The sequence below is a fragment of the Pseudorca crassidens genome, chromosome 9, assembly GCF_039906515.1.
Source record: "Pseudorca crassidens isolate mPseCra1 chromosome 9, mPseCra1.hap1, whole genome shotgun sequence".
Taxonomy (NCBI): domain Eukaryota; kingdom Metazoa; phylum Chordata; class Mammalia; order Artiodactyla; family Delphinidae; genus Pseudorca; species Pseudorca crassidens.
Genome location: NC_090304.1, coordinates 50,226,161 through 50,249,125, shown reverse-complemented (window position 1 = coordinate 50,249,125; position 22,965 = coordinate 50,226,161). Strand labels below are relative to the sequence as shown.

The following is a 22,965-nucleotide window of genomic DNA, read 5'->3' as shown; positions in this document are numbered from 1 at the left end:
CTCAAGAGCAGAGCTCCAGTTATGTTCCTGGAGAGTATACAGGGTTCAGCATAAAATAGGTGCTCTGGAATGTTGGTTGGTTGATCACATGAATGAATGGATCAGTGTTCTCCCCATTGAACTTGTCTTCAGGCTTTTAGAGACTGGCTGAGCATCTGTAGCTTATGCCAAAAAGTATGGATTTTGTCTCATTTCCTAATGCCCAGCTATACACAGACGTGTTCCCTCCCATTCAGTAACAAACTGCCTGGAACTCTTTCCTGGCTCATATTTACAAGAGAATGTGATAAATTCAGTATTGATCCCTCCTGTTCCACTGTAAATTTTGCAAAAGATGATTAAATAGAGAAATAGAGTCTTCAGGCATTGTGGCTCAATATGTTGTGGAGTGGCGTATCGACCTCCTCCATCCAAAGGCAGCCAGTGCCTAGCCCTGCTGCCCCAGACCAGTAATTAAAATCCTGGGAGACTGGGATTTAAAATCCAATCATATCCCTGAATCAAGCCTTCTAGCCTCCCCATGTGATGAGTGCAATAAGGTAACAGCAGGAGCATGTTTATGTCTGTGCTGAAGCAGTCCCCATAGGGTGGGTAAGAAATGGAAAGTTGGGTAGCCCCGCTGGCTAAATCACTTTGCCCTGACACCACAGCCACTTGTAAGACAATCTGTAGATACATAAACAAGTCCCAGCCAAAGACCAATTTGGACTGTAAGAGCAAAATACCATGCACAAAAATTCACAAATTGTGCTTCAGTGTACACTCCTGTTCCCACAGCCAGTAGTTGGTTTACACAAATGATTTGGCCTTGATTAAACTATGACCTTTAGTAACCAAACGTGTGTTTGAATTTCCATAGGAACTCTTTGAATTAACCTGAGCTGAAGTCAGCCTTCCCTGTCCTGAGGCCTGTAATCAAGGCATAAGATACTATTGAAATAAACTTGTCCATCTGCTTTCAGCAGGATCAAGAGCTCCCTGAGAGCAAGGACAGTGTCTTCTTATTCACCTTTCTGTCCCTGGCACCGGCATGGTGCCAGATGCATAGAAGGCTCTCCAAAGATATCTCTGAATGAATGAATAAACACAAATTAACAATCTCGAAAAAAAAAACCTCTGTCAACTGATGTGTAGGTAGCAGACCTACCACATTGTTACCCATTCAGAGCTTGAACACTTCCAGTGCTGGGGAACTCATTTGTTCCTGAGGCTGCTCACATTCTATCTTTGGATTTTCTGATGGTTAGAATTTTCTAATATTGAGCCAAAATCTGCTTCCAAGGGTCTTAATTTTACTGTTGGGTTCATGTAGAATAAATCTAATTCCTGTTCCACATGATGGCCCTTCAAATACCTGAAAATTCAGGCATGTTCTCCTGAGCTATCTTTCCTCCAGCCTAAACCTCCAATTCCTTAAACCGTGTTTCTCACTTGGCTTCTAAACCCTTTCTTATCTTGATCACTCTTCCCAGAACAGTCTCCACTTTGTCTGTCATCCAAAACCCATGGCTTCCCATTTATCTCCATTAATTTTCATCTCATGTGTTTTAGCTCTTAATGTCCATCTTCCACACATGTATTTGGTACTCTTCCCACCCTAATCTGACATCCATAGATATGATGAACAGGCCATCCCCATGTCAGGGGTCAACATGCTGAACCAGGACCAAGCCTTTTTGCTGCCACTGGAAACTTGCTTTTTCTTCACCTCTGATCTGTCAGTCACTCCACCCTGCCGCTTGGGTCTGGTTAGTCCACCAGTCACTGACTAACCCTCCACACTGTAGTGACATGGAGCACACATTTCTGCATTGTGTCCTCAGTGTTGTCCTGAGACACCCCAGCACATGTCTGAAGAAGTCTACATATGCCCTAACTGTACCTGCTTAAGCAAACACATGTAATCCTGGTGAAGAAAGGAAATGAGGTTAGTCTGGCATGACTGGGTTTCTGTGAACCCATCCTGATGCCTAGGGATCATCACCATTTCCTTTTCTAGGCCTTCACAAAGCATCCCTTTAGTAATGCATCTGCTTCTGGAGACAAGACACATATGGGTGAAAAGTGTGTGATCAGATAAGTACTCTAGGGCTTCAAAGGAGGAAGTTGTCCATGTAGGCTGCAGTGGTCTGAGAAGGCTTCAAGGCAGGGGAGATGGAGCTGATCTTTGCAGAATGTTGGGTCTGAGTGGTAGGCAAAGAGGCGTTTGACACACTGAAGAGAATGGTGAAAACCCAGTGTAGTCTAATCCCTCTGGTCAGTGCTGGAACTGAAAGCTCATGGGGTAGGGCTCGAGGCAAGCAGAAAGAGCCCTGGACTGGAAGGCCTGGGTTCTAGCTTACACTCTCCCACTCATTCTCCATGACCTTGAGCTCTGACTTTCCCCTCTCCAGGCTTTCTCCAGTCTTTTTTTCCCTTAGTTCTTATTATAGCACCTTCTGCTCTAAAGCTGGTACTCTTTTTTCCATCTCCCCAGCTACACTGTGTATGGCTCCCTCTGAGTCGGGGGAGGGATTCATCATCCTCTTCTCATCCTGACACCACACTATATTGTCATTGTTTCTGTACCTGTCTGTCTCCTACCAGTCTGGGTTCTCCCCCAGGGCAAGAACAAGTTTGAATCCACTGCGTGCCCAGCTCCTGGCCCAAAGTCAGTACTCAGTGAATTTTAATGATGGAGCCATGAGGCAGTAGCTCTCTGTTCCATGAATTTTAGAAATCCACCTCCCTGAAGGCAAGGGTTCCCAACCAGACTGTGTGTGTCAGAGAATTAGGACTTCCAAATGACATTCTGGGGGCCAGCTAGGACTTCTAAATGACCTGTTTGGGGGCTCCCCTGTCACCCCAGACAGGGGAGCCCTGAATGGGAGGAAAAGGAGTTCCATTTCGTACCCTTCTACAAAGCTGTCTGTCCCAAACCTGCCTGTCCCAAACCTGCCTCTGGAGACCCGCCCCACCCCCATCTTGGTTTTGGATCATCTGAGCACATTGGAAGGGAAGAGGAAAGATGATTTTTAGCTCTTTTTGAGTCATCAGGCCTTTGGAAGGTAGCACTGTGTGGTGGAAAACCAGACCTGTCTTCTTTAAAAAAAAATTTTTTTTATTATGGAAAATTTCAAACATATACAAAAGAGAAAAATAGTATAATAAGTCCCATGACTGTGGGCAGATTATTTCAGTTCTCCCCGCTTCTGTTTTCTCAGTCTTTGTATGATGAAAACTGTATATAAAGGCCGTAACACCCAACAAATGTTAGCCAGTCTCCTTTCACCTTGCTCTTCCACTGGACTCAGTTATCTGTGAAATGGAAAAAAATTATACCTCTCCTGCTTTCTTCATCAAATTCTTATTAAGAATTAAATAGAAGGAAGTAGTTGGCACAGGGTATGGCACATAATAAGAACTCAGTAAATGTTCTCGGTTACCAGGGAGGCTGATCTGCAGGTGCACATGTACGCGGGTGTATGCATTCTGTTGAGAATGCTCAGTGGTTGGTTTAGGGGAAAAGCTCAGGAACCTCAGCTCTGTTCCCAGTGCTGCTGTGCTGCCTGCAGCATTCTGGACAGGGCTCCTCTCTCTCACCTTCAGCCTCTGGGAACACACAGAAGAATCAGTCCATCTCTGACCTGAGGAGCTACACACAGACTAACTCTGAAGATTAAACAGAGATGGACTCCCAGAAAAGGGAGGAGTGGGAGGATAATAGGAGCCCATAGATGATGAGCATTGAGAACTGGAAGGGCGAGGAGGCTTCCCAGAGAAGGGCCCTTGAAAAGGGGGTAGGGTCTGGATAGTCAGGGAGACAAGGAGTGGGGTTCCAAGGCATGAGGAGTGTCCCAGACAACAGTGTGGAGGTGAGTGAAGGTGAGTGTGGAGATGGGACAGGTGCACGGCATCTCTCATGTGGTCGTCCTGTCTCTCTTGGAGGGCTTCCTTGATGGGGAGCTCGCAACCAAAAAGAATGGATGGCTCCATATTGATGTCTCTGATCATGGGAAAGATTTCCCTTATATTCAACAAAACCTTCTAATTGGAAATAGTAAACAGACTGTTAAAATAGTGAAAATCAGGATGAAGGTGCTAAAGGAGCCAGCAGTAAAAATGGAAAGGAAGAGTGAATGCAGAAGTTATTACAAAGAGCATTGTACAGCCAGTACAATCTTTCTCCCCACCAATAGTTTTCAAGCTTTTTATCTTATTTAGTTCAAACAGAACCCCTAGAGGTAGGCAGGGCAGCAGTCATTACCACCAGAGAAATGAAGCAGGACCCCAGTCATACAGCCAGGGAGTGGTGATCCCCAACCCTACTGGCTCCCAGGCTGTGTACCCTTTTAGGGGGCAGGGAGCCAGCTGCAGTTAGGGGAAGGGGTGAATCATGGAAACTGCAGTGGTGGTAGATCTGGGTCACTAGAAGGCCCCAACGGCTGATAGAACTGTGGGGGGTGGGAGGGAGTGGGTGAGCATGTCAATATTATTGATAACATAGCCTCACACATTTGTATAGGACAGTTACTGGGGTTTTTTTAAGCTGTCTCATACGCATCATCTTCTTAGATAGTCACAGAGATAGCAGAGGGCCAGAACAGAGTGGTGTCAAGGGAGGAGGGAGTAACATGCCTCCTCCCCTCCCCACCTTAGGCTTGCTGTCAGCACGGAGAAGATCTGAATCCCATCTCCCACTCTGATTTTAGCACTCTCCCCAGGAAGGGCAAGTGGGCCTCTCTCTCCAACCACTTCCTCCCCACTTCCCACCCACAGAGCACTGAGGGTGTCAGAGCCTGACCTGACCTGATCTGTCACCCAGACAAAGAGGTGTCTAGAACCAGCAAAGAGACTGGGGGCTTTGGCCCACAGGAGCAAAGAACATGGTCACACACTTGCTGTGAGAAGGGCTTTTCTGGATCAGGAAGAACAGCCATGTTGTGTGTGCCCTCAGAAGATAGCACATGGAAAGAAGTCCGTTCATTTGGTAAATCTCATTGAACACCTGTTCTGTGCCGGGCCCTGTGCTGGGTAGTCAGGATATAGCAGTGGATCAGCCATGGTCCCTGACTTCTGAGGGTTCTCAGTCTTGGATGGAGACAGACTGTTTTAACACAGGGATCAGTGTAGTAAGATAGAAGCAGATGGGCCTGTGGGAGCACAAAAGATGGTACCGAGCCTGGGGTGGTAGGGAAACAAGGAAGATTTCCTGGAGAAGAAGCCTGAACTGAGTCTTAAAAGATGAACAGGTGTTTACAGGAAGTCCAAGGTGAGAGTGGGGTTGGAGAGAGAGATTGGGGCTCATGTGAAAAGAATCTTCCCTCAGTTTAGTGGCAGGAACCCCCTTGGTAGGCCATGAGCTTGGGACTGGGTTCTGGGCATGTTCAGGGAAGCCAGAATGACCCACCTGTTTCGAATGTAGTAGAGGGGAGTCTCTTCTTAAGGAATTGGAAGAGCTCATCATTAAGGTCTTTTTCCACTCAGAAAGCCTATGATTATGTCAAACCTAAAGCAGGTTCTGTACCAGGGAAGAGCAGCAGGCTCCCTGAGCCCCCGTGGGCCAGGCCTCCTCTCCCATGAATACCATTTCCACTGCCTTATCCTGCCCTGGGTGTTGAGACCCAAGCCTGTCACTGGCACCAGCCAGGACCGGTCCAGGACCATCCACCCCCATCCTACTTTCCTGGCCCGAGCCTTATTGACAGATCCCCCAGAATCTGAAGGAATTCAAGACAAATGGTTAAGAGGATGGAGTTAATAAAATTTGAAAAATTGAGGCCTGTCACTCCACTAAACTTTTTTCAATACCACTGACAGAAACATATTTCCCCAATGAGTGACCTTCCACAGCTGTAGGGGGCAGGCGCAGCCGCAGCAGTGCTGCCAGGGAGCCAATCTGCTGTTTATCAAATATTATAAGCTGGGACACACTAATCTGAAGCAGGGAGAGGAGGGGAGGGGTCCTGCACTATACTGCCTGGGGTGCTCCAGGTGTTGGCCTGAGCCCCAGACAGCCAGTGGGAGGTGACGGATGGCCTGCGATTAGCGCTCCCCACCTCCGCCCAGCCCTCTGACTTACTTCCAGAAGCCTGACCCTCTAGACCAGCTGCTTGGCCCGGAGGGGCCCTGGGTGGGAGGCAAGGGGAGGTCAGGCCAGGGCATGGGCCATCCTGATGCCCCTGGAGAGGGCAGGCGGGTGAGGCCCAACGTGGTTATTTATTGGAGTGTAATGGTTTGTGGCCGTTGGTCGTGGAGGTGAAATCGATCAGTTGTAGAAGTCAGGTTCCATCAATTATTACAGCAATTAGTCAAGCCAGAGCACCAGAGCAAGGGTGCAGGGGCTGGGGGACTAATATTAGATGGACATTATCCATGATGCCCCTGCCTCAGCCTTCCTAAAGTGGGAGCAGCCGTGCTGCCCTGAGGCTCCAGAACCTTGGGGAGCCTGGCTGGCTTTCCCGCTCGGGGTAGCTGGGGTGGGGCCTAGCTGAGAGCCTCCTGGGCTGGTGACAGGCCCAGCCCTGCTTTAAAAGGCATCCCTGTGCTGGCTGGCCCCGGTGCAGAGATGCCCTACCTATCCCCATCCCATCCTTTATGAGAAGTGACATGACTCCTACTAGAAACTACTCAGTGGCCAATGTTTATGGCACACATTTTTCATTCTGTAAGCAAATATAGATCACTGACAGCACTTGTTTGAAGCTTCTAATCTCACCCTCTGGTCTTCCACTATCTTCTTCTCTCACCTCTCTTCCTCTCCCCCTCCCCTTCTCTCTCCCAATTTTTTTTTCCTCTCTTAACCATTTATCTTTTCTCTTTGTTCTTCTCTTCTTTCCCTTCCAGAGGTCTCTCCCTCATCCCCCTTCCACTCTAGCCCATATTTAGTGACAGAGCTCCCCCTGAGGCTACCTGAGAAAGGAGAGGCCTTTCCACTGCATGACTGTAGCTCTCTTTCGGCCCTCCCTAACTGTGGTCCAGGAGCTTTGGGAAAGGGGAAGATGATGTCTGCCACTGCCCGTCGAGTTCTCAATGCTGAGCACCAGAGAGAACAGGGCTGGGCTGGGAAAACTGGGCCAGGCGAACAAGCCCCTTAGCGCTGTGTTCCTTCCTGAGCCTCCACAGTCCTGCTGTCCCTCCTTCAGCACACTGATCACACTTGGCCTGAGTTGTAGTTGCATGGTCACCTCTGGTCCCCGTTAGCTTCTGGAGAGCTGGAATTGTGCCTAGACTCAAACTCTAGATGGCACCTAATCTTTTTTTTTTTTTTTTTTTTTTTTTAATTTTTGGCTGTGTTGGGTCTTCGTTGCTGAGCGCGGGCTTTCTCTAGTTGCAGCGAGCGGGGGCTACTCTGTTGCCGTGCACAGGCTTCTCATTGCGGTGTCTCCCCTTGTTGCGGAGCATGGGCTCTAGGCGTGCGGGCTTCAGTAGTTGTGGATTGCGAACTCTAGAGTGCAGGCTCAGTAGTTGTGGCGCACGGGCTTAGTTGCTCCACAGCATGTGGGATCTTCCCAGACCAGGGATCGAACCCGTGTCCCCTGCATTGGCAGGCAGATTCTTATCCACCGCGCCACCAGGGAAGCCCGACCTCATCTTAAAGACAGGAAGAGGAGCCTGCAGAAGAGAGAAGGAACAGTCACAGGGTGTGAGGAAAACCTGAAAAGTGGTTTTTAGAACTCAAAGGAGAGAGTGGCCAAGGTATCAGTTTCTACAGAGTGGTCAAGAAATGTAAAAAAGAAAACTCTTCATTGGCTTTGGCAGTCCCCCATCTTCCTATATACAGGGCCCTGATACACAGTGCCCAGTAAGCACCAACAGAATTGAAAGAAAAAATGAGGCTCCAACTGAGCATCTGAGGACTTGCCTGCTAGTTAGGAAGAACCCAGGCACCCTCCTTATTAGGAAGGTTGTATTTTATCCTGTAAACAGTAAAAAACCACAGAATGATTTTTCACCAGTGGTGTGTCATGGCTGTCCTGGTGGGAGTGTGGAGAATTGTAGTCGACCAGAGTTCGACTCCTGCTCCAAACAAATGACTTTGTGACCTTGGCTAGTTGTCTCACTCCTCTGAGCCCAGTTTCCATGTCTGTAGCATGGTAATTTAATTCCTGCCCCTCACGATGGTTGTAAGGATTTAATGATATAACGTATATAAAGTACAGAGCGCCGTGCCTAGCACATAGTAAGTAAATACCCGTGGCTATTATTCTTATTATCATCACCACTTCTAGATATATACCCGAGACATGAAAACATACGTCCATGCAAAGACTTGAACACAGATGTTCGTAGCAGCATATTCATAATAGCCAAAAGGGGGAACAACTCAAATGTTCATCAGCTGGTGAATAGGTAAACAAAATGGGGTACGTCCATAGAATGGAATATTATTCAACCATAAAAGAAAGAAGTACATGCTATATTCCTACATTCATGTTGTAGCATGAATAACGTGTGCTGCAACATGGATGAACCTTGAAAACATGCTAAATTTAAAAAACCAGACTGAAAAGACCACATGTTGTATGATGCCATTTTTATGAAATGTCAAGTGTAGGCAAATACAGGAACAGAAAGTAGGCTAATGGTTGCTGGGGTTGAGGGGAATGAGGAGTGTCTCTGGTAATGGTGACGGGGCTTCCTTTCAGGATGATGAAAGTGATCTGGAATTAGATAGTGCTGATGACGTATGATGTTGTAAGTGCATTTAAAACCACTGAATTGTATATTTTTTTGAATTGTATACTTTAAATGGTATGTGAATTATATTTTAGTAAAGATTATTTATATTAATATTTTATACCAGATTTCTATTAGAAAATAGGATCGTATATAAAAGTATTAATTTTTCTTATTGACAGTAAGTTTCCTTGGCCTGGATCATACTTTCTGCTCTCTGTTCCTTTCCCCTCATCCTCCCACACCTCTTCTCTACAGCCCAGGCAGACAGCCACTTGTAAATGCTTAATGAATGTTTGCCATTGTCGGTAAGTATATAGTCCTTTAAGAAGCAGAGAGTTGGGCTTCCCTGGTGGCGCAGTGGTTGAGAGTCCGCCTGCCGATGCAGGGGACACGGGTTCGTGCCCTGGTCCGGGAAGATCCCACATGCCACAGAGCGGCTGGGCCCGTGAGCCTTGGCCGCTGAGCCTGCGCATCCGGAGCCTGTGCTCCGCAACGGGAGAGGCCACAACAGTGAGAGGCCCGCATACCGCAAAAAAAAAAAAAAAAAGAAGCAGAGAGTTTCAATAGGAATGATTTTATATCATGATATAAATGTTTCCTCAGCCTGGGATTGAGAAACACTGATTTTTACTGTCCATCAACAAACAGTGGCTGGACATCCCCCCGAGCCAGGCCTCGTGGTGACACGGCCTTACCTGTGTATTTAGTGTCCCCAGCCAACTTATTATATCCTGTGGCAGGGACTGTGTCTTAACCCTTCTTTACTTCTAGACAACACTTCCCTAGCAAAAAAGAAGATCAAGGAATACTAGTTGACCACTACCTTAATGTTCCATTTAACACATAGTTCTTGAGAGAAGTGCTTTTAGAGCAGGGCCAGATCTGAGTCTTCCATGTTCCCAGGCCCCACTCATTCAAGATTTGGCAAATTGAATGGAATGGACAGTTTTTGAAGAGTAGAGTGAGGTGCTCAGACCTAGGCTTTGGGAAGGAGATTCTGATAGCATGGGGGTTAGAGTAGCCTTTCCTCCACGACTGCCTGTCCACAAGGCTTTGCACCAAGTGGACACTTTATTCAGGGCTCATCAGCTGCCGGCACTTAAAAGTGAGAGAAGGTAGATGCATGGCCCCCAGCAAGCCTCTTCTTTTTGTTGTACTTAAAGTTCTTTGTCTTCAAATCATAGGAACTAATGATTGGAGGAAATGCCTGCCTGAGTGCACAAACTCACCAACAAGTAGCACCGGTGAGGGCTGGCACAGCCAGGTTGCTGATGATGACCAGAGGACTCAGCTGACTCTGGTAGGCAGGAAGTGTCCAGAAGGAAGAGAGCATTAAAGGAGAGGGAGAGGCAGAGAGCAGAAAGAAGGGGGCCTTTTCACGGTTATTTCGTATATTCTGTGCTTTAGATTTTTATATGATTTTGATGAATGAATATTCATCTGTGTACAAACGAATTTGATAATGCGGGCATTTTAATGAATAACGCATTGGTGTTGGGGTGTATTAATCTATGTGCGTGTTTGGTGTATTTTTTAGCATGTTTGGCTGTGTGTATTTTTGTATGCACAGCACACCTGTGTGTGTGTATAGCATATCTGTGTGGGTGGCACCTCTCTGCATGGGTGGTGTGTTTCTGCACGTGTGCATGCCCATGTAGGAGCCTCAGTACCCTGACCACTGTGTCAGAGAGGACTGAGAACTCCTCTCTCAGAGTAGCTTAACATGTATTTCAATCTCTTAGGTTTCTGTTGCTCCATATTTCTGTGGGCCTTCCTTACACTGAAATCAAGGCACAAGCCACCTCTGAGGGAAGGCCGAGAGCCCACTGATCACTTATAGAGGCTCTATTTCTCCTTCTCCTCCTGCCAGGAGCTAACCCCCTGCAGAGGAATGAAATGGGACACACACCCTTGGATTATGCTCGAGAAGGGGAGGTGATGAAGCTCTTAAGGACTTCTGAGGCCAAGGTAAGTCTCAAAGAAAGGAGAAGGCCTGTGGGTACTCCATGCTGCATTTGGTCTTTCACTCATTAAATTATGTCAGGCTCCACACCAAGGGCCACTTCTCCTTAGGGGATTATTGTCTATTTAAATTGAAATCCAACCCCCACTCTCATCAAGAATAGGAAGCCGCCCCTCTTCCTGACCAGGAAGAGGCCTGGGCCACTTCTGTCTTCTGAGGACTTTCAAATTCAGTTTTTGAGGTAATGGACCTTCCAGCTCCTTTTCATAGGAGGAAGGACAGCAAGACATAAATCTCAGCCTAAGTACTATTTCCTCAGGCCTCATGTATTCTTTAGCCTCATCAAGTAATCCTTTCCCATCATCACTCCTTCTAGAGCTATTCCCTGACCTCTTCCCTCCACACACACTCCAGAGAGCCTTGTATGGAATCTGAGCCAAAACAATCTCCATCTTCATTTGATCTTCTCAACCAGACTTTTGAACCTTCTGAAAACAGGCTGCCTTCTGCTCCTCTCAGCCACCCAATTATATCTCAAAAAGTGCTTGGCAGAATCCAAGAACTAGAATCACAAATCTCAGAGCTGGCAGGGACCTGAGAAGTCATCAAGTCCGGTGATGGGAAATCTTATCGAAGTCTAAACAAATAAGTCAGAGGAAAAGAGAGCTGTTCTTGTTGAAGGAGAGGTGGCCCAGTGCCCCGCCCACCGGACTGTCCCTACCCCCCAGGTAACCTCCCTGAAGGCTGTGCTGTGGGCACACATTTTAAATCTCTGAAACCTAAATCAAATGACTTCTTTTCCTCCTGGGGAGACTGGACCCCAGGGATGTGGTGTGACTTGCATTTGGTCCCAGAGTGAGTTACTGTCAAAACTGTAACTAAGACTTGGACAGGGGGTCATATAGTAGGTTCACTGGCAGGACTGGAACTGGAAGGCTTGGTTTCTGACTCTCAGTCTTGAGCTCTTTCCAGCATCATGGAGTCTCTCATTGGCAAACTGGCCGAAGTGCTTTGAGATGATTAAGAGTGACAGGTCCCACCTAGTGGCACATATTCTCTGTGTCTTGAGTAAGAGCACTTAGGTCACCGGACTAAGACAGACAAGACAGGGGTTGTGATCCCAGCTCCCCCACTCACTGACTGGGTGACCTCGGGTGAGCGCTTCCCCTTTTGAAGATCAGTTTACCTTTATGAAAACATTGTGACTAAGTGGTTTCTAAGGTTCCATTCAAAATACCATTGTCTGTGTAGCAGTCAGGATAAACTAGGTCATGGTATTGTAACAACCCAAAATTTCGGAGGCTTAAAACAGCAAAGATTCATTTTTACCTCATGCTACACATGAACGTCAGCAGAGGCGGGTTGTGCTCATCCTAGGTCCTCAGGGACCTGACTGGCAGAGCAGCCACCCTCTGAAATACTGCTGCTTGCTTACAGAGAGGAGAGAGTGCTCTGAAGGGCCTTGCATCTGCAGCTAACTGCTCAGCCTGGAAGTAGGACCCTTTACTTCCACTCACAACTCACTGGAACTAATCCCATGTTCCTGTCCTGTAGTTGGGTCAGCTTCCCCCATGCCATAAGGAAATCCCTGAGCACTGTTTCAAGTCACCTCAGGGACTGCCTCCCCATCATTATCTCCCTTTTCAGGCCAAACCACTGTCCCCTGAGAGCAAGCGCTGCACTTGGCCAAAAGTACCCATATTTGTCAGGTGGTGTGACATAGGGCAGGCCCTGGTCTAGTCATGTAAAGCAGGAGAACAGGCCACTTAGTGCCAGAGAGGGTGGAAGGGTTAGGGCTGCAGAGGGACCCTTAACAAAATTTGGCTGCCCAAGAAATGGCCTGATGTCAGCCACATCAGTACAAAGCTGGTGTCCCGAGTGAATACGTGGCAGTTGCGTCCTCTGTGCCAGTCAGATCCTTCTGGACCACAGAGGGCAATTGCAGATGCTACCTTCTGAGTAGACTGAGCTCTTAGAATCTGTGCAGAGGGGGGCAGTAAGGAGGCAAGCAGAACTGTGCCATGAGAAAAGGCCGAAGGCAATGGGGCGTCTGGCCCGGAAAGGAGAGATGCACGTAGACACAGGGACGACTGGGGTGGGGATGGGAGGAGAGGAAATTAATTCAGTATTAGGACTAGGACAGAGCCAGGCCTAACGGGTGGCTGCTGCAGGAGGATCTCCCTCACAGAGCTGTGACCCCAGGCAGGGACTGCCTTTAGAGGCTAGAAGACCACTCAGAGCCAGCCCAGGGGTTCTGTCACCTCTCAGCTGGAAGACTTTCTCTGTCGTCACCTCTCTGCACTTGATCCCTTTACCCAGTCTGGATTTCCTCCTTCCGAAGTGTTCACCTGTCTGCTGAGCACTTCCACTTGATTGCTCTGCAGTCCCCTCAAATTCTACCCACGTGAACCACCCTCACCTCTCCCTGGATGTCAGCAGCGTTGTCTTTCTCTTAGTTGCTCAGCATCTCCATGGTCACCCATTCTTTCCGCTCTGCTTTTTTCCTCCAAGCTGCAAAAAACTGCCTTTTCAAAATTGTGCGGAAGAGTTTTGCGGAAGAGTTTCAGGGGAAGAACACTGCTTTAGACTGGATTCTGTCTCCCTCTGCCAGTAAGTAAGCAGCAGCTGCTCCTTTCTGAGTTCAGGCCCCATGTCAGTAACATAATGATTCAGGCCTGGAGGGTGCTGAGGCTCCAACCTGAGACCTCATCTCCTGGCTCTTTGTCTAGACATAGGTTACCACCACTCTGATCTTATCTTCCTCCCCTGCTTTCCATCCGGCATCCCCCTGCCACCCAGCTCAGCCTCTTCCACCTTCACCTACCTCTATAGTCAGTTATGGGCTCTTTATAGAAAATTTGTAATTATAAAAGTCATCTTTCCCATTATGGAAAATTTGGAGAGTAAAATGAAGAGAATTAAATAAGTCAGTACATATTTATGAATGACATCTGTGTGCCAGGCTCTCAGCTAGATGGGAAGAAGACAGCTGGGTGAAACCCTCAAGGAAGTCCCAATCTGGTGAGGAGACAGGCAAGTAAAGCATGATACCACCAACTCATCAGTCCCAGGGAAGGCCAGGGACAGGGACTATGGAAAGCCAAGGTGGCTTCTAATACTGCCTGGGAGATCAAGGAAGGCTTCCTGGAAGAGATGTCAACTGAACTGAATCTCAGTTAAAAACGTTTTAGCCTGATAGCTTGACTACCTGTACATAACTGCTATTAATGTTTTTAATTATTTATAATAATTGTAGGTACCATTTATCAAGTGCATCTAGGCACTCTGCCAGGTGTTCTAATATATATTTTTTCTAATCCTGTAACAAAGCCATGAAGTAGCTCTTATTCCCCACATTTTACAAATGAGAAATCTGAAGCTGAAATAAAGCATGTGACTTTAGAAAATCAAGCTATTATTAGCAACTATTGGGATAGGAATCAGAGATTTCTTCTTATGATACTACATTTGCCTTTTCTGAACCATATCTATATATATTTATATAAGTGGTCTTTTTTTTTTTTAACCTGGTTAGTAGCCTACTGTATAAACCCCAGGGGTCTCAAACTGGCAGCCATGTTTTATTTTGCCAACTTTTTTTCTTTTTAAATATGAGTATAATGCCTTAGAGGTTGGAGCGTGGACTCTCCACCCACAGGCACCTATTTCCTATTGTATTATGTGCTTGCCTGTCAGACATTTGTATTTCCTACTTGGTCCTGAAGGTGTTATGAGTTATGATCCTAGTTCCATATTTGGGATCTGCTTTTTTCACTTATTATTTCTTGATGATTTTCTCATTTTAGAATTATCCATAAGCCTAATTTTTAATTTTCTTCTGCCTTTTAAAATGTGTCACTCACTTATCTAAGAATCTCTGTCACCTTAGGTGGCTTAAATAAGTTTCTCCTCATGGCCGGTTTGCTCAGTTCTCTCAGCATTCTCTGTGTGCAGAAGCCCCCTTGGGCCCCCTGAGAAGATCCAGAGGTGGATGAATCCCAGCTCCTGTCTCCTGAGCTGGCTGTTGGGAGAGGGAGATGGGGAGAGGCAGGCGCTCTTAGCTCTGATACGCACAGACTGACTTGTGCCTTAGGAGGGGTCCATACAGAGTTTGTGGGGGCCCCAGGAAAGCATGGATCACCTCCAGACAGAATAAGCAGGGCAGGCTTCATAGAGAAGATAACTGTGATCTCACTTTGAAGGATTTCAGTAGCTGGAGAGTTTAATACTTAAAGCTTAGACCATTTCCACATCTTAACTAAGAGATGAAGGAGAGGTAGAAATCTATCTCTGTGCACACGATGGCAGATAAAACAAAAATATAGGGAGCTATTCCATGATGAATGTTCAGCTGAGGGGGACGTGCTTGTGCCAGCCCGCATCTCCGCTCCCAGATCCTCACTCCATCGAGACTCACGAGGAATTTATTGCTCATTTTAATCACATCCAGAGAATGAATTGGCAGGAATATTAGGCAGATAGGCCTATCATATATATTTTATTTGCATATCCCAGTGACAGAATCACAAGCACATTTCCTATCTCTGTATTTTTTCATTTGCTTCAGGGGTAGCTGGGGATGCAGTGCTCCCCTGAGCCCCTCATTCTGGGCTGCAAGCCTGGGTGCTCCCATCAGATCTGAAGGAAGCTATCAGGAGAGAACAGGTGAGGTATACAGGAGGGTAAGAGATTTATGTTCCTCCTGGCTTAGGGTGAAGAGCTATCCCTTCCCTGCCTTGCCCAACCTGCTCCCTGCTTCGCATCTCATTTCGAGAGCCACTGTGCCGCATGCCTGGCTCTGTGCTTGGCCCAGATGGCCCAGACAGCACCATCTGACCTTCGTTACAGGTTCTCCATGGGCCAAGAACAGCACTCCATGCTTTACAGGGACAGGCTTTTGCTTTCTTTCTTTTTCTTTTTGCTTCTTTTTTTTGTGTGTGTGCCTGCGTTGGGTCTTCGTTGCTGCGCGCAGGCTTTCTCTAGTTGCGGTGAGCAGGGGCTACTCTTCATTGCGGTGCGCGGGCTTCTCATTACAGTGGCTTCTCTTGTTGCAGAGCACAGGCTCTAGGTGCACGGGCTTCAGTAGTTGTGGCACGTGGGCTCAGTAGTTGTGGCTCGTGGGCTCTAGAGCGCAGGCGCACATTGTGGCACACAGGGCTTAGTTGCTCTGCTGCATATGGGATCTTCCCGGACCAGGGCTCGAACCCGTGTCGCCCGCATTGGCAGGCGGATTCTTAACAACTGCGCCACCAGGGAAGTCCCTTCTTTTAACTTCTCAAAAACTGTTTGTTGAAACATATTTGTATAAAGTACGCATAAGTATACAGCTCACTGTATTTTTACAAGCTGAATATACCTGATCAAGAAATAGACTATTACAAGTACTCATTTGCATCATACTCCCCTCCAGTCACTACCCATCCCTAAGGGTAAGCATTGTCCTGATTTGTTTCACTTTCACTTTTACATAATTTCAAAGATAGTACAGCAAATTCCCATAAACCTTCACCCATAATACCAGTTGTTAACATTTTATTGCACTTGCTTTATTACTTATGTATATATAAATAATATATAGAGAGAGATATGTATAATTTTTTCTGAACCATTTGAGGGTTAAGTTATATACTCGATACCCCTTTACCCCTAAATACTTGTATGAATTTCCTAAAAAATAAAGGGCAATTTTCTTATATAATCTCAGTACAATCCTTAAAATCAGAGCATTAATATTGATATTAACTAGTCTATAGATGTTATTCAGATTTCACCAGTTGTCCCAATAATTCTCTTTACAAGAAAAGAAAATTCTGGATCTGAAGCTGGATTCAGTTTTCATGTCTCTTTGGTCTCCTTTATTTTTTAATTATTTTTAATTATTTTTTTTTTTTTTTTGGCTGTGTTGGGTCTTTGTTGTCGCACGTGGCTTTCTCTAGTTGCAGCGAGCGGGAGCTACTCTTCGTTGCGGTGCGCGGGGCTTCTCATTGCGGTGGCTTCTCTTGCTGTGGAGCACGGGCTCTAGGTGCGCTAGCTACAGTAGTTGTGGCACACAGGCTCAGTAGATTTGCGGTTCACGGGCTCTAGAGCGCAGGCTCAGTAGTTGTGGCACACGGGCTTCATTGGTCCGCAGCATGTGGGATCTTCCCGGACCAGGGCTCGAACCCGTGTCCCCTGCATTGGCAGGCAGATTCTTAACAACTGCGCCACCAGGGAAGCCCTGATCTCCTTTAATCTGGAACAATTCCTCAGTCTGTCTTTCATGACCTTGACATTCTAAGGAGTACAAGCTGGTTATTTTGTAGACCGTCCTCAATTTGGGTTTGTCTAATGTTTCCTATGATTCAACTCAGATTATGCATTTCTGGCAAGAACACCCTCTGGTGCTTATTTTCAATAAATTCGTTAGGTAACCCCATGCTAAAAGTAGGAATATGAAATTTGTGTTTTAAGTCTCATCTTCCTAAACAGGCTCTGAACTTCCTGAAGGCAAGAACAGGTCTTTTCTTATCTAGCAGGGTGGAAAGTGCAGGCACTGGAGTTAGACTACAAGGGTTAGTGTTCTGCCTTTATTACTTGCTACCAGTGGGACCCTGCTTTAATTACTTCATCTCTGGACAGTGAGGAAGGAGGAGATCCTCTGAACTCCACAGGGCTGTGAGACTTAGAACAGTTGGTTCTAAATCAAGCAAGACTCATCAGTCCATGTTCAAACTAGTGAGTGGAAGTTTGAGGAGTAACAGGATATTTTCACAGTCACTGAGTCCCACCCCACAAGGTACTTATTAATTACAAAGGGAAGAATTTTGGAGAAACTTAGCACAGACCACCTTAACCAAGTGATCAAAATTAACATCCCCAGCCACAGGTACAGGAGCATCACGTGCCTCCTGATGTGATGGACTGAGGAGAACATAACCCATTTTCTCACCTTAGCCACTCCTTGCGCCTCTTAACCTTCTCTCACCACTCTTGTCTCTGGATTAACCCAGCTATTTGCAAAGGAATGACATGATCTGATTTACATGTTAAAAATATGGTTCTGGCAGCAAAAAGAGGATCGACTGGAGGAGAGGAGAATGGAATCTGGGATGCTGACATAGTGGTTCTCAAGTCTGATGGGACTGATGCCTGCTCTGTACCCAGCTTTCCTCTACAAGGATGTGGATTCTGAGCTAGTTCAAGAGACTTTGAAGTCCCTTAGGTGCCCCTCTTGTCCCCCAGTCTCCTCTCCTGTCTGCGCTGTATTTCCCAGGCTCCTTTGTTGGACCCCTAGGCTCCTCTTGTCATCACCCCCCTTCTCAGGACTCATTCCATCATCCCACACCCCTCCAGTCTCATCTGTTGCCCCATGGTCCCCTTTGTTGGCCTCTGCACCCAGTCCTCTCTGTCCCCCACAGCTTCAGGGCATGGTAGAAGCCCTGACTGTGATGTAAGTTGGGGTTGGATCAGGGAGTCAGGAGGATGGGGCATATCTGAGTGTGTGAGCAGCCAGTGGGCTCTGCCCTGACCTCCCACAAGAGACAAACTGCAGCTTGGCCTCTCTTCTCTTCCCTCTTCCATGCTTATCCTGTTCTTGTCCAGGGTCTCATTCTGCCTACCACCCCTAACCTCGCTCCTCTCTCAGTGAATGTACTACCAGGTTTATTATCAGACCTGTTCCTGAGGAATGCCCAACAGTAGGTGTGCTGCCATACCCCTTCTCCCTGTAACCCTCCTCCGCAGATCCTCTCTGCCCAGCCACCCACTTCCTAGCGAGAGCCCAGCTAGGCTTCGCCTCGGCCTCCCAGGCCTTTCCTGTAAATGCACTCAGAGCCAGGAGGGGTGCCATATTAAATCAAGAATGATGGAAACCAGTGGCCATGATTATCCAGCCGAGATGAAGCATTGGGAGCTGGTTGCTGCTAGCTCCAGGTGAGGGCTTCTGAAGCTAATTGCATGTGGCTTTTATTAAGAAGATGATCACTCCCCCGCTCTTGCTCTCCTGGATAGCTTCTTGGGCCTCTCAGCCCAGTGCCCCCTACTTTTGCAGGCTGGGTCATCTAACCTGTCTTCTCCTCCAGTGGAATCCTGTCAAAGCAGGGCCTTGACCTCAGTCCCTGTAGCCTTCCTCCCCATTTCCTCAGAAAGCCGGGAACAGCAGTAGCCCACATTCATAGACCCTTACCAAGTGCCTTCTCCCATCCTTCTCTCTCCTCTCCCCCAAATAGAATATATACAGACCAAATGTTTTCCTTTCCTAGGTTCTTCCACTGGTTAGTTTTCCACAAGCCTGAACTCATAGCTCATGCCTTAAAAAGTCATTCATTCATTCAGCATATTTTTTAATATAAACTCTGTGCTAATAAGCATTAGGAAAAGAGCATGAAGCAGTAACCTTCTACCTGGTTTAATCCCATTGTCCTGTACATTTTTATCAAAAAGTCTGATCCAGTTTCAGAAGTTTCTCTGAGGAGATATATAGGGCTTCAGGCTGGGAGGGAGTATGCTAGAATGAGGATGTGCTCAGATTTAAGCCATAGGTTGAATCTTTCCCAGTACCATCTAGAAAGCTCCTGAGAAACCAGCCAGATCACAGTGCAACCTTTCCCCCATGCTCACCCCCATAAAAGTCAAGAACCCTTTCCCATTGCCCAAGAAAATAATAGGAATACTAAGATAACCTAAAATCATGACAGTGAAGTCGAGTTATAGGAGGTAGAAATATTTCCCTGAAAAAGACTTAAGGAGGCCATGGTGGCCGTACCCAAACCAACAAAGTGGCGGGAAATGTCATGTTAGGCTTTGCCTGTAGCAAAGGAAAGAAGATATGTTTTGTGAGGCCCCACAAACTAATAGATGAAAAGTACCTATATATGGAGTTCTCTACCGCGTAAGGAAAATTGACAGGCAGAGCTGAGCCACCCCGGACAGTAGAGGCGTCCTGAGAACTCAGTTGGTGTTGAGACTGTACCCTGCAGACCCAGGGTTCCTAGGAGGAGAAGCCTCAGGAGCCACACTGGGGCAAGTGGGGGCATCCACGTGGACTTGGCCTCTGGCTTCTGCTTAAGCCGGAGCAACCGTTCCCCTTATCTGTGGGCTCCGTGCAGATTAAATTAGTTAAAAGGGTTCCAGCACCAAAACAAAAACAAACAAACAAAAAAGGCACTGGTTTAGATAATCAGTTATCAGAATGCAGCAAAGGAGAAGTTACATTTATCAGAGGCCTGCCACGGGCCAGGTACTATGCTGGCCACTTGAGTCTCTCACATAGCGACTTCTACGTACACATTTGTTGTATGCCAGAGACCTATCAGTTGTTTCATATACATCACCTCACTTAATCCTCACAAGGATCCTGCAAGGTAGGTGTGAGTACCATCACCGTGTTAGAGATGCGGAAACTGAAATTCAGGGAGGTGAATTAACTTCCCCAAGGTCAGCTAACTAGTAACTGGATTAGGCGAGGTCTAAATTCACATCTTTGTGGAGCAAAGCTGCTTCTTTCTGCCACACTGTGTGCCCCACTGTGAGCCAGAAGAGGAGTCAAACTCCAGATGGGGACTACTATAAGAATTCAGTGAGACACTACATCTAAAGTGCTGAGTACCGTGCCTTTCACACAGCAGCTGTTCCACAAACGGTAGTTACCTCATTCGGTTGGCAACATGTATTGACTTCTTCTGTGAGTAGGGCCCTATGCTAGGCGCTGGAGCTATAGCAATGAATAAAACATGGGCTTTGTCACTACGGACCTCATGTGTGGAGTAAGGAGACATAAACAGTCAGTTAAATAAGTGCTCTGGAGGTCCCGGGGCCAGGGCAACAGGCTCCTTAGGCAATTTGGTATTTAAACTGAGATCACTTAGAGGTAGGTGGGAATAGAGAAGACTTTTGTGCTGAGGGAGCAGTGTGAGCAAAAGGCCCAGAGGCAGGAATACCCATCCCTGAGGGGAAGTGACGAAACAGACCTAACAAACCCTCCGAGGCCAGCTTCCTTCTGCAGCCAGACTGACTGTGAGCTGGCCAGGCTGCTGGCCAGTGCTGTACCAGCAGGTATGTGTGCATCTCACCATCAGAGCCTTCCACCCCAGTGGACTCGAGTGCTGAGAGGGGCTGAGTGGACAGGGAGGAGGAAGCAGATATATGCCTGGAGTCGGCAGAGCCAGGTGATGTATGTGGCGCCTGAGGGAGCTGCACGATGACACGCTGGATTCCAACCAGCAAGTGTTGCTCCGCTGGGATCAGCGCCGAATTATTGCTCCGTATGAAACCCCGGAACTGATGGGAGCTTTCAGTTACAGACTGATAGCAACAGCCGAAATTGGATTGTTTGCTATTTATTTTTTTTAACTTCTGTCAAGGTCACTACCTTAACAAGAAAACACTGCCCAAGCAGCAGGTATTTTTCATCCACTCTCCCTGCAAGAGCAATCTGCAGCCACAACTTTTGTGACAGGGCCATACCTTGGCAGCTCGCTTTCTAGAAAGCTGTCAGTATTACAGGGGCCCTAGGGGAAAGAAGCCTCCTGAAGACCCAGGTCTTTCCATCCCACTTCAAGACCTGTTCCCTTCCCCCACCCTCCATCCCCTGGCCTCCATAAATGCTTTATCATCAGACCCACACACTCACCCCTCCTTGCCCAGTCTCCAGATAGTCCCACAGCTCCCACCTAGCCCAGTATTCCAGCTCCTTCAAGCCTCCTGTCTCCCAGAATTGTTCCGTGCTTTATGTATCCTTCCCTTCTCTGTACTCCTACATCACCCAGTCTAGCTGTTAATTTCTCTTTATATCTGTCATCAACTTCATTTTTGCAAATATTCACCAGATGCCTCCACTGTGCCAGGACCCGTGCCGGGAATAGCAGTGAGTAAAAGGCAGTGCCTACCCTCAGGGGGCTCATAATTGATTTGGAAGACAGAATCACACACATGCAACAAACTGGTTTTCAAGTAATTTTTTTTTTTTAGTGATAGGTACAAGGCTAGAAATAGGCACACATGCTTTGGAACCGTGAGGGAAATGGCTAATTCTGCCTGAGTAGTATTTGTGTACAGACCCTGCCTCTCCTCCCCTGCACAACTTTGAGCTTCCTGAGAGCAAGGCCTGGCTCTTCTCTTCTCCCTCGCAGCAGGACCAAGCTCGGGCCTCCTCCATCTGCCTTTTCTGAAATGGACCAAGCCGGAGGCCAGACACATGCCAGACACTCAGCATCATCTAAACCTCCCAGGGGGCAGGGTATAATCCTCCTCCTTCCCCCTGCCCCACCTTTCCATCATTGCATGCACAGGGCCAGGCACACAGCAATTGCTGAATAGTTGTGTTTAATTGAAATGCAGTATCACTGAAGTAGAGGGTGTTCGTAGCTCTGGTTTAAAAACCAAAATGGGTTTCAAGAGGTTAAGTGGAGGACTTCCCTGGTGGTGCAGTGGTTAAGAATCCGCCTGCCAATGCAGGGGACACGGGTCGATCCCTGGTCTGGAAAGATCCCACATGTCGTGGAACAACTAAGCCTGTGCGCCACCACTACTGAGCCTGCACTCTAGAGCCCATGGACCACAACTACTGAAGCCCGCACGCCTAGAGCCCGTGCTCTGCAACAAGAGAAGCCACCACAGTGAGAAGCCCACGCACCGCAACAAAGAGTAGCCCTCACTCACCACAACTAAAAGAAAGCGCGCGTGCAGCAACAAGGACCCAACACAGCCAAAAATAAATAAATAAATAAATAAATTTATAGAAAAAGAGGATAAGTGGAAAAGGAAAGGAACCTATATTTGTAAGCACTCAGTGCACATCAGTCATGATGCTAGGCACATTCTATATACATTATCATATTTAATCCCCAATTTACGGAGGAGAAAACTGGGGCAAAGTAACTTGTTCCAGGTAATGAGCACATCTTGTAAGTGATAGAGCTGAGATTCGAACCAAATCTTCTGTCAGACGCCAGAGTCAAGGGTTAATTTACTAGCAGTACTTACTAGCAGGGTGAGGCAGGACCCCTGAGCAGTGGCCACCCGAGGTAGGGAGATGAGGTGAGGCCTAGGTCGAGGGGCAGGGGGAGGACTGGGCCAGCCTCCAGTGGTCATGAGCCAGAGCTGTGCATCAGGACCCTCAGAGAAAAAACCCTGTGTTTTTCCCCCCTGAGTTGGGGGATAGAATGAAACTAGGATCCTCCTGGGCCCAGCACTCCTGAGCCAGCTTCCCTCTCTCCCCACAGTACCAAGAGAAGCAGCGGAAACGTGAGGCCGAGGAACGGCGCCGCTTTCCCCTGGAGCAGCGGCTGAAGGAGCACATCATTGGCCAGGAGAGTGCCATCGCCACAGTAGGTGCTGGTGAGTATGCGAGATGCTGGCCTGCA

The 22,965-nt window shown here is 47.5% G+C and overlaps 1 protein-coding gene across 6 annotated transcripts in view; it reads left to right on the top strand.

Moving 5' to 3' along the window:
* Positions 1-22,965, top strand: part of CLPB (ClpB family mitochondrial disaggregase) — a 169,289-nt gene that overhangs the window by 95,643 nt on the left and 50,681 nt on the right. For all 6 annotated transcript variants that reach the window (XM_067750221.1, XM_067750218.1, XM_067750222.1 and 3 more), the window contains 2 exons: positions 10,532-10,629; positions 22,825-22,939. In XM_067750221.1, the coding sequence (XP_067606322.1) occupies positions 10,532-10,629; positions 22,825-22,939 (213 nt within the window). The remainder of the gene's footprint in view (positions 1-10,531; positions 10,630-22,824; positions 22,940-22,965) is intronic.